Source organism: Staurois parvus, unplaced genomic scaffold (genome assembly GCF_062004578.1).
Source record: "Staurois parvus isolate SC_StPar_1 unplaced genomic scaffold, SC_StPar_1.0 ptg000544l, whole genome shotgun sequence".
Taxonomy (NCBI): domain Eukaryota; kingdom Metazoa; phylum Chordata; class Amphibia; order Anura; family Ranidae; genus Staurois; species Staurois parvus.
In genome coordinates this window covers 8,554,179-8,570,001 of record NW_028318340.1, presented here as the reverse complement: position 1 = coordinate 8,570,001, position 15,823 = coordinate 8,554,179, and the positions used below count along the sequence as shown (strand labels likewise).

Here is a 15,823-nt window from a genome sequence, read left to right as displayed (position 1 = left end):
TACAAAGTTACATTATGTTACTTTTGCATCATTCTGTTTATTCATGTACAGATTTAAGGGATGAACTTTGATCTGCAGATGATGTAAGGTAAAGCAACCTGACAAGTAAGAAAAAAAGTTGTTTTTATTTTTTTAATAAAATGTTCCTAGTAACCCTTAGTTTACTCTTATCAGACCTAATAAACTCCTTTTTCTCCTTCTTCATTCAATTATTATTTTTCTGCAGATTTTGTTTTCATTTCTATCTTATTAGCCATTGCTATTTAAACTTTTTTTTAGTGTTGTTTTCTTTGTTAATATTTTTACACCTTTAACATATATTTACAAGTTTCACATTTTAAAAAGTGAAAATTGAGACAAAAGCACGTTATTTCATTTGTAAATATTTTTGCAATGATTTGAACCAGAATCCTAATTTTTGTATAATTTTAAACTGGACAAATTGTAAAAATAAAATTCATACTTTTCATGTTCAGTAACACTATTTATTTTTAAACTAACACTACCGGAAAAAAAAAGGCGTGTTTTGTTTACCTTTTTTTTTACGTATTATTGCCTAAGGATAGAGAGGAAAAAATCATTATTGCAAGCAATATTATGAAAAGAAAGCCTTGTTTGTCCTTAAAAAAAAACAGTATATGTGTTACATGTTATCTTACATAATGACAAAATTTTCACTCAATAAACAGGTTCATATTAAAATTTTTAAAATTGCTCTTGTCCATGGGGGATGAACAGGTGTGGGAGGCAAAGTGGTTAACAATTCTTCACTGTGTGATTCACAACAACACTGCCGGCATAGTAGCTCCCAACTGTCCATTATAGTAGGAATTTTCCATCTTTTAGGACCAAATCCTTTGGTCCCTTGCAGGGGCGGACTGACCATTTGGAAACTCGGGCACTGCCCGAGGGCCCGGGGTCAGTAGGGGGCCCCATGAGATGCCCCTGGTACCTTTTTCATAGGCTTTTTTGAGTTTGGGCAAGGACAAAGGGGCCGCATGATCCCCCTTTGCCCGGGGGCCCCATGAGTTGTCAGTTCGCCCCTGGTCCCTTGTGCAGTGCTAGTTGTCTCTCTTTTTTCTGATCTGTACAGCTCTGTACAAAATGTACTATTTTACTACCAAAAGTGTTATGCTATAGTAAACTTTTTTTTTTTTATCCAACCTCTATATGACTGCATTTGATATAGTTGTAAGGGAATATTAGAGGTAAAAAAGCACATATGTGGTTTTTCTAATAATTTATTCAAATCATAATCTGCATATTAGATCTTTGTGGTCTATATAACCAGTCACTGGCAAGGACGTGTCCTTTGCCTACACACTGTCAGCTTTATTTACTAAAGCTAGAGAGTGCAAAATCAAGTGCACTTCTGCACAGAAACCAATCAGCTTCCAGGTTGTATTGCCAAGACTTAGTTGAACAACCTGAGTTTAGAAGCTGATTGGCTACCATGCACAGGTGCACCAGATTGTCAGCGAACCAGCTTTACTAATTCTCCCCCTGTGTGATAATAAGTGTCCCTCTATATAATTTCAGAAAGGTGGGAGGTATGACTGCAGGTGTCCATTACAATATATCTGATCAATTCAATTAATTTTAGCTTATTAGCTTTCACATGCAGAAAATAATAACAAAGGGTGAACCACAGCAATGAAAAATGTTTATAATGTAAAATACTCAGGGAAAAAAAACAGCAGTTTTTAAATTCTATGTATGTTGACTGTGCATGAACATATTTTTGTATCTATGCTTATACTTTGCTGATTATTTCTGCAGTATTATATGGTGCAGTTTACATATGTTTTGCTGCATTTTTATTAGCAGTGACCACTATTTTCTATTTTCCTTTCTTTTTTCTCTGATCATGCTGTTGATTTATACACTATATATTTTAACCACAAACCAAGATTGTGTGCCATCTGTACTCCTTCTTAACTCTAGAGGCGGCGGCAGGCATCAGAAAACATTTATACCATCCAAGTATGTTTCTGAAAACCTTTTCTGACTTCTCCAAACTTACTCTTGCCAATTAGGGATGAAGTGATCAACAAGGCAGGTTTCCTCAGCCGGTCACCTTAAAGGAGACCTTGCATCAGCTAATATAGTAATTTAATTACTGAATTTTGTAAAATGTTAAATCTTTTAATGTACCGTATATTATTTTAAAGGTAATAATAAAAAACATGCACGCTGTCAAATAAATTCTGCCAATATGGCACAGGGACAGTTAATGCCTCGGAAATACATTACGTGAAATATTCTGTTTTGGCCTTATCAGCTGTACAGCCAGTTGAACCAATCCACAAAGCATCATGTGGAACGTACACTGTGTAATTGCTGAGCATCAGGATACAGTAATCTGTCCTCATTTTACCTTGTTTAATATTAACTATTCAAATGGTAAGATCCACTGTAAACCACTCAACAATTACTTTTCCACAGCATTCTTTAAACTCTACATGCAACTTCTGGACTTTCTAAAGCCACAAATATCTTTTTTTTCTATCTGGAATTGTCATAAGTTTCACCAACCTAATGAATGACAGAACATTTTATAGTTCACATTTGGGTCTGTTTACATATCAATGACATTCACTTATCATGAACTTGCTACAATTGCTGGAATGCATTTTCCAACCTCTACTATTTTTAACCAATCCCTAGTGAATGTATATTGATAAATAAACAGAGGTGTCCTATTCCATCATGTTATAGTCTTTTCTTCTTAAAACACTCACTTCATTGCCTTGTTAGCATGACATAAGCATCTGGAGTATCTATAATATCTACTAAAACAGAGCCATCATCAGACACTGAACAAAGAAGGAAGGGAGGGGGTGTAAGTTAAATGGATGGACATTCTTACCATTGAAGAAATAATGGAAAATGTTTCAAGCAGAATATGCAGCAACAGCAGCTTACCATAGGAAGGGGCACAAAATTTATTTTATGGAGGCATCATCTTCTAATACTTCCTTTTATTGAAAGAGCTGTACTTCTTTTACTTTGAATGTTTTTAAATCATCTCTTGCAGCACTACTACTCTGACCTCATGTTAGTTAGGTCCCTGTCTGTCTCTTCCAGAAAATCTTCAAATCTGGGCATACCATCTAGCTGCTCTCAGTTGCAGTGGCTCACGCCTGAGTGGAGACCTCCTTGGTCTCTGTGGTGGAACCCTGAACCATAGCCAGTGTCCATACCAAAAGGGCTGTACACAGCTGCACAATCAGCATTCTAGTAAAATGTGCACCCAGGGTCGGAGGTTTCACCCCACCCAACATTCTAAAAAACCTTCAAGCTCCATGAGCCCTACCTGGATTTACCAGTAATGGAGAAAAGTGAAAATCCAGTGTCTGCCATATTAGACATGCAACTGGGAGCTCCTCAACCTGCATGGGTTTGAACCCTGGAATACATCAAATCTTCACACCACAACAAAGAAAAATAATAATATTAGTTGAACTCTACTGGAATAAAATGCTAGAAAAAAACTCTAAGGGCTATAACATGCACAGGCTAGTGTAAGTTGTAGGGTGCTGAGGGCAGGGCAGTGCAATGCGTTGTTAGAACACTTTACGCAGATTATTTTTCTTTTTTTCATTTGACTTTATTTAAGGTTTCACAAAATGACACTTCATTTAACTCCATGCAGTGCAGCACGTTGTAATATGTTATGGTACCATGCATTGCTCTAAGTAAAAAAGCAAACATGCTGCATTTTATGCAGCACACCACAATGCACCTCAACGCTGAGTTATAGTGTGAATAGGGCACTCATAAAACAGTTGTATTCTAAATACCCTTGAGTTGTGCCTGCATTGATCTATGCTGATCAACACAACTCATGGACATGGTGTGAACAAGCTCTAAAAGTCAGATTTGTCTTCTCAAGAGTGCCATTCATATCTCTGCTGTTTAGATTTGTTTAAATGCCATGTGAACTTACTTAATGTACCAGATTGTCACTTTCATTATAAAGAAATCCTTCCTGCTGTCCAGAAGACAGTGAGCTGAATCGAGTTGAATACCCTCAATTGTACCAGCACCCACAATGCCGCAAACCAATATGCAAAATAATATTCTTCCATTAATTAAAAAGCCAGCAGGAACAAGTTCTATTCTGATATGTTTCACACTTTTTATTTTGCATCTCGGCGTGTGGCATTCCTTTTACTGGTACAATTGATTGTTTTGGTGAAGACAAGCCGAGCCAGCACCTGGGATGTGATTTTGGAGTGTAGAGCCTGATCTCACCTGGATTTGTCATTTCAAGAGTGGTGGATTAACTTAATTTACCAGACTGTCACTTACATTATATAAAGAAATCCTTCCTGTTGTCCTGAAAACAGTGAGTTGAACTGAGCAGAATACCTCAATTTACCAGCAACCAGAATGCCGTACATTGAGATGCAAAATAATATTTTTACATTATTAAAATAGCCAGCAGGAACACGTTCTATTCTTACATGTTTCATGGTAGGCACAGTGTTTTCTTAAAAAGCGCTGTGCCTAGCATGAAACATGTCAGAATAGAACTTGTTCCTGCTGGCTATTTTAATAAAGGAAGAGCATTATTTTGCATCTCAGTGTGCAGCATTCCTGTTGCTGGTACAAATGATTGTTTTGGTGAATTCAAGCCAAGCCAGCACCTGGGATGTGATTGTGAAGTGTGGAGCCTGATCTTCCCTGGAGCAGCATGTGAAATATTTGACATGGTATGAATAAAATACCCTGCATAGGGAGGAATTATAAAGACCACATGAAAGTAATAATAGAAAGAGATGATTGCATTTAAATTACACTAACAACTCCAATTTACAACGTACTTCATAAACCTTCTGAGGAATTATCTGCAAAATTACATAAACATATTTTTTTCCCAGTAAAACACAAAAAACACCAGTTTGACATCAAGCTTTCTTAACCCCTTCCCAACCGCCCATAGTCTATAGATTGTAGGCAGGATGCTTTGCCGATGCGGGCTAACGTACCTGTATTTCATCCCACATCGGTGGCTCCTGTATGGCTCACAGAGCAAGCACCCAGGAGCCCGGTGATTACCTGGACACAGCGGATCACATTACTACTCAAGCAATCGCATGGTGTTTTACCATGTGATCGCTCTGTCCAATCACTGCAATCACATAGTAAACACTAGAAAGTGAAACTAAAGATCGCTTCTCTCTGTCCTATAAAACAGAAAAACACATACAACAATGCATGAAAAGTTGTTTTTAAAACACATACTGGAAACTTGTATTTATTTAGCGCTACCCCCGAAGGAGTTGCTGCTTTTATTGGGTATTCTGTTGTTACCTAGACCTTTACACCTCTGACACCTTGGGTATACACATCAATAGACAACGGTTGATAACTTTTGGCTAGTACCTTAGGATCACCCTGAAATGAGACTCAAGAGCTTAGAGTAGAATGGCAAAGTATATTGAGAATATGAAACCTCTAAAAGGACAGGATATTACAATGAGAAATACTTTTTGACATGCACAACTTCAAATGTCAAAAAATACAGTAGGGGTGCTACCTTAAGTTCTGGTAAGGTCAGCATAAACTGTAGCTTTCACCCACTGAAAATGAATAGCTTTAGATGACGGTGAACATGCTATCAAGAGAATAATATTCTATTGACTGCAAGGTCTTAATAAACGCTTGACTATGTAGGATAACAGGTACTCTGATGAAGTCCTTAAAGTCTTCTGTTGCTGTTGGCTGCATTGGGGCCCTTGAAGACGTTGGTGTGCTAAAGGCGATAGCTTCTGTAACAGGGAATCAGGTTGTAGGGCACTATATTCCTAGGAGCATTGAGTAGAGAAGTGTCCAGTAAAGGGTAAATTACCAGGGGTATAATGTTAGATATTTTTCATCCAAGGTTACAGTTTTGGGCAGCAGGGCTGTTGAAGCAGGTTAAGAGGTAATAGGCAGTGCCTTTAAGAGTGATAGGACAATGTTGTTTTCAATAGAATTACTACAAGGTAAGCCAATATGTTCCAAAGGGTTAATATCCCACTCACTGATTGCACAGTACTTTTACAAACAGGTCTCTTTTGGTGAAGAACCAGGGGCCCCCTTTAGGATGAAAAAAACTCCAGGTGAACCTTGTCAGCAGTCAGACAACGGTATCTCTGCGATGCAACTGCAATCTTTGGCTAGGCTCAATACGGTACAACCAAGAGCAGCAGATCTGGATCTCCAGCAGTTCCCCTAGTAGGCCTCAAGATGATCCCCGACTCCAGCAGATAGCAGTGACAACTCGAACTGGACTCAGCAGGTTACAGCAGCTTTTCCCCATTTTCAGGATGGTCAGGCTCTGTCTCTCTCCCAAACAGGACTTTTCCCTTCTACACACATTGGCAGCTCTCTCACAACCCAGGCTTTTTAATTTATATGACCATTCATGCATTCAGGCACACTGGACTTTTGTAGTTTCCTGATTGTATTGATATTGGGATTCCTTCTGGCTGGAACTTCATTGCCCATAGTGCGGTTCTCTAGCTGGAGATGAATCAGAGTCCACAAAGCTCCATGTTGTGGCAGAAAAAGGGAACTACTTGCAGGAATGCTAACTATGATTATGCGTTAATAAACCTGTACATTTCAGTGACAATGGGTCTTGTTACATTTATAAGGGCGGAAGTATAAATGAGCCCCTTGTGCCAAAAATAAACCACATGACAATCTTAATTTGTGCAAAAAAAAAACTTTTTACAATTTTAGAAGAGTAATACACACTTATGGCTTAACATTTCCCTTTCCCATTTACCCTTTCATGAGCTATCTTTCCTGCTATGTACTTTACTGCTAGATCTGTCGGCAAATTACACATATATTGTTATATTCTTTATTTCCAGGAGACAACAATGGATGGGCAAATATGTTTGATAAAGTACACGGAAAAGCAAATGAGGTCACGGAGCCCCAGGAATGCTGTAAGTAACTAAGTATGGACTTAGCATAATCTTCTATCACTGCTGCACGAATTATGTCACCAGTTAGAAATAAAACCCAGAAAAAAATTCCCACATTTGCCATTATTCAAGCTAGCAGTCAAATCTTTTTTTCCTCATAAGCAAATCTGTCATGACAAATAACTAATGCAGATTTAAGGCCGAGGCACAACCTTCCCCTGTACAAAATGTCCCTACTCAATGTGAAAGTTCCAAATGATTTCACATAGAAGCATTTTAATGATTAAATGATCCCAGTTAAAATTACTTTAACCCCTCAATGGAGTAGAATTTGTTGTACATTTATATTTAGAAGTCGGTCCCTGTGATAATGCAGCTATTTTACATAGCATGAGTAATCCAAATGGTTCAGCCAGTCTGTGCATATTAAAGATACATCTAATAGTAGATCTTTGTGTGTAGGGTTATTGGGTTGACTATATAAAAAATTGTGTATATATATATATATATATATATATATATACATTTTTTTTTACTCCTTCTAGTTAGTTAGTTAATTAATTAATTAGTTCTGACATAATGTCACCCCACCCCCCATTGCCACCCCTACGTTTCTCATTGTTTCTCATCTGTATGTGTAAAACATGACTTGCCAGAATTTTGTAAGATGACCTTACCTTTAAAAGAGAAGTATGGCTTTAAATACTGTATACAGTTGTGACCAAAATTATTCAACCCCCACTGAAATTGAGTGTTTTGGCCAGTTTGACATTGCTTTTGATCATTCAGTCATCTTGCTTACATTTACATTAAAGAGGCACTTGTAGGTCAGACAAATATAACATAACAGTTATAATGAAATAACCACAAATGTCTTTTCTGTGCTCACAGCATTATCAGTTTTATTCAACCCCCAAGTGACATTCAATCTTAGTACTTAGTACAGCATCCTTTTACAGTTATAACAGCTTTTAAACGTGAAGCATAGCTTGACACAAGTGTCTTGCAGCGATCTACGGGTATCTTCGCCCATTCTTCATGGGCAAAGGCCTCCAGTTCAGTCACATTCTTAGGCTTGCGCACTGCAACTGCTTTCTTTAAGTCCCACCAGAGGTTCTCAATCGGATTTAAGTCTGGTGACTGCGATGGCCACTCCAAAATGTTCCAGCCTTTCCTCTGCAACCATGCTCTAGTGGACTTGGAGGTATGCTTGGGATCATTGTCCTGTTGAAAGGTCCAACGTCTCCCAAGCCTCAGGTGTGTGACGGACTGCATCACGTTTCCATCCAATATCTCCTGGTACTGAAGAGAATTCATGGTACCTTGCACACGCTGAAGCTTCCCTGTACCTGCAGAAGCAAAACAGCCCCAAAGCATGATTGACCCTCCACCATGCTTCACAGTAGGCAAGGTGTTCTTTTCATCAAAGGCCTTGTTCTTCCTCCTCCAAACATAGCGTTGATCCATGGGCCCAAACAGTTCTAATTTTGTTTCATCAGTCCACAGAACACTATCCCACAACTTTTGTGGTTTGTCCACATGGCTTTTGGCATACTCTTCTTATTCTTTGGAGACAGCAAGGGGGTACGCCTGGGAGTTCTGGCACGGAGGCCTTCATTACGCAGTGTGCGTCTTATTGTCTGGGCTGAAACTTCTGTACCCACATCTGACAAATCTTTTCTCAGTTCCTCAGCAGTCACACGGGGACTTCTCTCCACTCTACGCTTCAGGTAGCGCACAGCAGTCGAAGTCAGCATCTTCTTTCTGCCACGACCAGGTAGCGTTTCAACAGTGCCCTTTGCCTTGAATTTGCGAATGATGCTTCCTAAGGTGTCTCTTGGTATGTTTAACATCTTTGCAATCTTCTTATAGCCATTGCCCTTCCTGTGAAGAGAAATCACCTCTTCTCTTGTCTTCCTGGACCATTCTCTTGCCTTCACCATGTTTGTAACCACACCAGTAAATGTCTAGAAGGAGCTGAGTATCACAGTCATTTTAAAGCTGCCTAATTGGTGCTTATTATGCTTGATTGCTGCTCGGTGACATCCACAGGTGTTTTCAATACCTGATGGAAAGCACCTGTATGAACCTCTGTTCTTCAGAGTGGTAGTCTTTAAGGGGTTGAATAATTGTGGCAATGAAGAAACCACATAAGAACCATTTACTACTGTATTACATAAACAATTGATGTCATTTTAGTTGCATTTGGGTAGTTACAACGTCCTTGTAGGATTTGATTCTGAATACAATTCCAAATGTACACTATAGTCCCTAAACCCCTTTACAGCATTGGGGGTTGAATAATTTTGGTCACAACTGTATATATATACTGTACAATTATACTCACCTAGATGGCTGCAGCACTGATCCCAGTTGCAACTGTCCCCCGCTGCCTTTATGACCAAGAAGTGAGCAATCAAACACTGCTGATCACTCAGTTCTCAGTCTTCAGCCTGCAGAGAGCTGGTGAGTGACAGTCACCGTCTCTCAGCTCTGCCCCTCCAGCGTTTACTTAAGTGCTGGACTTTGGAGGGGGCTGAAACATCTGGCTCAGGCTCTCAGCGGCTCACTGAGAGGCTGAGCCAGCTGTTGGTCCACGCATCTTTCCCAAGCCTGGACTGGCTGAGTGATGTTTGCCAGCACTGGGCTTTAGCCCACTGTCTGCTGAAAATGGGTCACAGGAGTGCAGGATGAACTACATTCCTGTGATCCATAGGAGAAGCACAGCCAAAAATAGCTTTGGTTGTACTTCTCCTTTAATTATAGATACATGATTTCCCAGGTTCTGACTCTGACCACATAAAATAATATTGGCTTCACATTGGCTTCCTGATCAGGTCTGTCTGTCAGTTTTTACAGGTGGACCTGCCCCAAAGCTCCATGCATGGGCAGATGGATGTAAATGGACATCTGTGTCTGTTTATATCTGGCAGCCCATAGAGCCATCACAGGTCCATCACAGTCCACTGTCAAAATGCGGCCACAAACTGAATGGGCACATATGTTACAAAACTGACTCCCTTAGGCTCCTTTCCCATGAATGTCATCAATTCAGTGCACACATGTCTTCAGTTCAGTTCAGTTCACATCAGTTTATTTCTTTTATCACATGTACATTTTTTTTTAGCTGTTGAAGAAATTAGTCATGGTGACAAAAGTATAAATAGAAAATATGGTCCTTGTCTAGAAATGGGCCTAAACGGAATGGACGTAAACAGATGACATCCATTTACATCTGTTTATTGTCCACAAAAATGGAAACGGATGTAGACTTTTTTCGTTATTTTCAGAGGAAATAAACTGATTCAGATCTAAATGGTTATAAATGGATGGACAGGGGTTGGAAAAAAAATAGAAACATTCCATGATTGCAGGTGTGAAAGTGATTGTTATGTTTCGCATTGAAAGCGGAAGTGATGTAACATTCCTTTGCTTCCGCTGTGTGATGAGACACCTAGCTATCAGGTGGGAAGCCCCACTTTCATCATTCACTGCTAGTAATACAGAGTCATGTCAGAGCTTACTGACCTTCAAAGAGACCAAATTTTTGTGCCTGCTTAGCTGGTGCCTCTGTGACTGAAGTTGACAATTTATTTGCTGTGTCACGAATTACAGTATCAAAGGTTATGAGGCATACACATATACAGTTTCTGGGAAAACATCATCTGATATACATAGGCGCGGTCGATATGGTCAGCTGACCATAAGAGACAAAAGGACACCGCGCAGGATTGTGACCTGGAATTAGAAAACAACTGCTGCAAAAGTGACTGCAGAGCTCAATCTCAGTCTTCATGGTACTGAGATTGAGCTCTGCAGTCACTTACATCTGCCCTCCCAGAGACATACATTGTGGTTCAGTCTGGATTTATCAGAAAACTGACAGATGCGTCCAGACTGAACGCTGATGTAAAATGGGCATTATACACAAAGGTACTAAGTAAGAAGAATATCAGTCTCATGTATTAATATGTTCTCTGTTCTCCTCAGCAAGGGGTAGCAGTGGGTGGACTGTTGCATCAAACACAGACAGTTGACTCTTTTCTGAGGCTGTCATAAAGAAAACACTTTGGTAAGGACATGTGTATACTCAAACATCTCTCATAAAATACTGCATTTACATTCAGTATGTGCTTTGTGGGTGCCAGGAATGCTAGCACTCCCCCCCCCCCTTACACCTTGTGAATGGGTCCTAAAGGAATAAATATTGTAATAAAGGCTTATTTGGTTTCACTATCAATGAGGTATTGTGGGCTAACACTTAAGTCCTCATGCACACTGGACATTTTTACAGTGGCTGTTTTTGGCTTTTTACATTTTTTTCTACAGCCAGTAAACCCCCCAGCATGTTATCCTGTGTTCATGCACACATAGACTGCAATCAACATTTTTTGGCTGGAAAAAAACCCAGGACTAGTGGGTTTCTAGAGGAGTTTTTTAGCTGTAAAAATGCTCTAGCACTGCAAAATGTGGTAAAACGTTGATGTTTTTTGACCAAAAAATTATTTTTTTTAGAATAAAAAACGCTAAAAAGCACAAACGTGGGAAAACGCCTAATGAAAAAACATTAAAAAAGCTGAAAAACTCAAGTTTTTAATGTTTACACAGCTAACGTTACCAGCGTTATCAAAACACCCCGTGTGTATGGAGCCTAAAAGAAAGGACATTAGTGAAGTGCATGTCTGAGTTGCATACCATTTAGTGCTTTAGTAGTACATGATGTTGGCTGTGGAGGCAGGTACGTCCTAGATATCCACGCCAACTCATAATGTAACAGAGGTGCAGAAGAACTTAGTGATCTGAAAGTGGAAGAGGGATCTTTTCTTGCAGCCCTCTAGCCAGGACAGTAGCCTGCATGCTTCAAGCCCTGAGTCACACATTGTTTTTTCCTTTTTTTTAAGAGAAGTATGGGCTTTAGGAAAAGAAAAAACATTTATACTCACCTAGGTGGAAGCAGCATTGATCTGATGCTGCATCTGTCCCCCTCCAGCTCCACTTAGAGTACTGAACAATCAAACACCACGATCGCTCAGTTCTCCCCTCCACTCTGAGACATGTGACTTTCAGTCTCCAGCTCTCTGCTCTCCCCTCCAGTGCTCACTGGAAAGCTGGGCTGTGCAGGGGGACAGGAGGGTCTGGCTCAGGCTCTTGTTGGATTGCTAAGAGACTGAGCCAGTTGCAAGTACAGGCTTCTGGGTGGATCCCGGCTATATCATCGGGATCTTTTCAGAGCCTGAATTGATCTGTGACAGGTGGACTTCAGCTCGCTGTCGGCTGAAAATGGGTCACAGAATGCAGAACTAATTGCACTCCTGTCATCCACAGAAGTATAGCCAAAAAGCTTTAGCTATAATTGTGCTTTAAATATAAGGTATATATCTGATACATTGGCAGTTCATTGGTGGATGCACAGCTGGTGAATTCATTTGCATCACCCTGAAGAAAATTAATATCTGCTGGCAGTGATCTACTTTTGTCTAATTCATATTTAAAATAGAACTGCAGGAATCACAAAAACTATATATCTGGCAGTTAAATATGACCTTCTTCACTACATTTGGCTGTAAGATAGCTAAAGTAATCTGACCAAACTACTTTGGTGCATTGTGGAAAAGTGTAGACATGCATCACAACTTGTCTAATGCCTCAGACATGAAATATGAACAAAGCATATCCCTCTATAGTGTATACTTGTCTCAATTAAGAACACTAAGTGTGATTTTTGACTGCTGCTTCCTTCATATGCTATCAGTATGAGTCACTTCTGACAGGTTTTCCTAACACCAAGAGAAAAATGGTGACAGGGGAGGGACTCCCAGCATATTGACAGCCTCAGCTCTGTTCCTGTGAGCTGTGTGGAGGGGGTTGTGTCTCTTCCCTCCAATCAACTTCAGCTCCCTGACCCTTTTTTCTGAACTCTCATATAAACGTTATAAAGTCATCACTTTGAATGGTGGTAGAGAAGAGAAGACTGCAGATAAAAAGGTACAAATTGTGTAGGAGGATTTGTTTAACCCCTAGATGCTGAGCGCACATAAATATGGCGCCCTCTTGGAGTCTGGGCCTTGACACCAAGCGGGCGCATGTTTGCGTACCATTTACAAATACATATGTGCTGAGAGCACGTGCCTTGCCCGCTCCCAGCATGTATGTCCGTGACTCACAGAAAGGTCCCGATCTCCCCTTGCGATCGGGACCTTTTCTGATAATGTGACCGCCGTGACAGCGAATCACAGCAGTTACATGACCCTAAAACCCCACCTTCCGGCTCCTGAAACCTCTTAAAGGGTAGGGAGGCGCCAGCGCAAAGGGGTTAATCTCTGTGGATCACCTGAGGCCAGTCACTTCATTGGGTATATGTAAGGGTTTACAACCACTTTAAAGCGGAGCTCCACCCAAAAGGGGAAGTTCCGCTTTAAGGACTGCTTCCCCGCTCCCCATTAAGGATTGGCACCTTTGGGGAGCCGAATTTGACAGGTACCCACTCCCACTTCCGGTCCGATCGCCTAGGCGATCGGAAACGGAAGGTGTTCTCCCTCCCTCCCTTTAGTCTTTAGGGGCTTGTGACAGGTTCCAGAAGACTACAGGACCATTTATGAAGCGCAGAGCTTCTTGCGCATGCGCAGTGGGTACCTGGCTGTGAAGCCACAAGCTGTCACAGCCGGGTGCCCACACTGAAGATGCCGGCCTCCTGGAATACAGGACAGCCGGTGAAACAGGCTGCAGGGGACACACCGCGGGACAGAGGAACAGGTAAGTGGCTGTTTTCTAAAAGTCAGCAGCTACAGTACAGTTTTGTAGCTGCTGACTTTTTTTTTTGACAAGGTGAGTGGAACTCCGCTAAGAATTCAAGAGAGTTGTCCCCAGACTGGGCCAGTGGCTCAAAGTAGCCAGCAAAAAGTACCCAGTCTGCAGGTCTTAATTGGAAATTGGATTGTTATTGAAGGGCCGGTCTAACATAAGAAAAGTCCTTGTGCTCTACTAATTTACGTATGGCTGAAAGTATACGCAAAGCTAAAAATTAGATGCATTCATGGCACTAAAATGTGTAGTCTAATCTATTTTTTATTTTTGCCTAACTAGAACTATAAAAAAAACATTTTTATTTTAGAAGATCACACTGGGGCCATTTTAATAAAATATGTTTGCCCTAGGCCCCACAGGAATAGGTGGCCCACCTAGAGAACTTCAAGCAGAGTGTGTGGCATGATGCTAAATTGAAACTTTTTTGTACATTTCTACCCTAATTTAATTTCTGTCTAATTAAGGAACCAGAAATCCTTAATTGTAAAGAGAAGAGTCTGTTCTTTCAGTTCAGAAATCAATGTGACCTTAATCTTTAGACAAATTTAAAAAAAACAAAAACGTTTAACCCTAACAAATTCAGAGATACTCAAGTAACTACAATAATGCTAAAATTAAACAAAAGTCCTGAGAGAATTGCAATATGTTTTCCAAAAATGGTAAAATGTGAGATAACTTCTTAAATTGGAACTTCACTCATTCAATCAACACTGACTATTTTAAATCCTTATGCTGCTAGCATTAGTAAATAAAAAGGAAAGTATATTGAATTTACTTACGTTAACCTTTTTTTTTTTTAAATTTCCTCAGTTACTTTCTGGGTCTTATGCCTAGGCAAATGATGTAATACATCCCAGGAGTCTTCAGGAGGAGAGGAGGGGTTTTCTCAGCTAAGCACACCCTCCTGCGTGCATGGCTGAGCTAAGGGCAGATGGATTCCAGGAAGTAAATCCTAGATGAATCATCTGCCCTTATTCAAGATGGCCATGGCCAGAAATGCTAGGGCGGTGTTTTTCAAAGTAATTTCTCAGCAAAATAAAGCTTGGAGACAAGGATGGACTGATATGTTGGCTTTGAACATTAAAAATGAATTAAACATAATTTTTGTGGTGCTCAGATACAATGTAGTTCCGCTATGTGAAGTGCTAAGATTAAGGCTCCATTCACACTTGTGCAACTCCAAAGTTGCGACTTTAATGCATCTTTGATGCAGCTTTGGATGGGTACGACTTGGATGAGACTTTGGCTGTTGACTTTGGCTTTGACTGTTGCACAACTGTCACATTACAACATGAATGTAAATTAATAAGATTAATTTAAGTTAATAACGTTAAGATGCAATTGTCATGTGACTTTTGAGAGTTTACATTGCAGTCTATTATTATTATACAGTATTTATATAGCGCCAACAGTTTGCTCAGCGCTTTAGAATATAACGGGAGACAATACAGCAATAATACAGTTCAATACACGAGGGTTAGGAGGGCCCTGTTCCTTGGAGCTTACAATCTAGGAGTGAGGGGCTAATGGTACAAAAGGTAGTAACTGTGGGAGATGGACTGGTTGGAAGAGTAGAAGATTCCATTATTAGCTGCTGGCAGGATAGGCTTCCCTGAAGAGATAGGTTTTCAGAGATCGCCTAAAAGTGAGCAGAATAAGCAATAGTTTGATAAATTGGGGTAGAGAGTTCCAGAGGATGGGGGAAGCTCTGGAGAAGTCCTGAAGACAAGAATGGGAGGAGGAGACAAGGGAGCTAGGGAGCAGGAGGTCGTGGGAGGAGCGGAGAATACAGTTTGGGTGATATTTGAAGACAAGATTGGTGATGTAATTTGGGCAGTTATAAATGGCTTTATATGTTATTAATGATTTACAGTCTATTGCACTCAAGTCACATGAAAGTCGCATAAAAGTCTTTTTAATACACACACACTATTCACTTTGTGCCACTGTTACAAGTGGTGTCTCATGGTTGAAACATACAGTGTTTTATGTCATTGAATATATGCATTGCCTCATATGTGTTTCTTAGTCCTCTCTATAACATGCATTGTCTCTCGCTGCTGTCTTATATGCAACACCTTCTGGCTCTACTA

The 15,823-nt window shown here is 40.2% G+C and overlaps 1 protein-coding gene across 1 annotated transcript in view; it reads left to right on the top strand.

Moving 5' to 3' along the window:
* Positions 1-15,823, top strand: part of RXFP2 (relaxin family peptide receptor 2) — a 367,668-nt gene that overhangs the window by 217,188 nt on the left and 134,657 nt on the right. Inside the window, exon 3 of the mRNA XM_089690886.1 lies at positions 6,870-6,947. Within this exon, the coding sequence (XP_089547012.1) occupies positions 6,870-6,947 (78 nt within the window). The remainder of the gene's footprint in view (positions 1-6,869; positions 6,948-15,823) is intronic.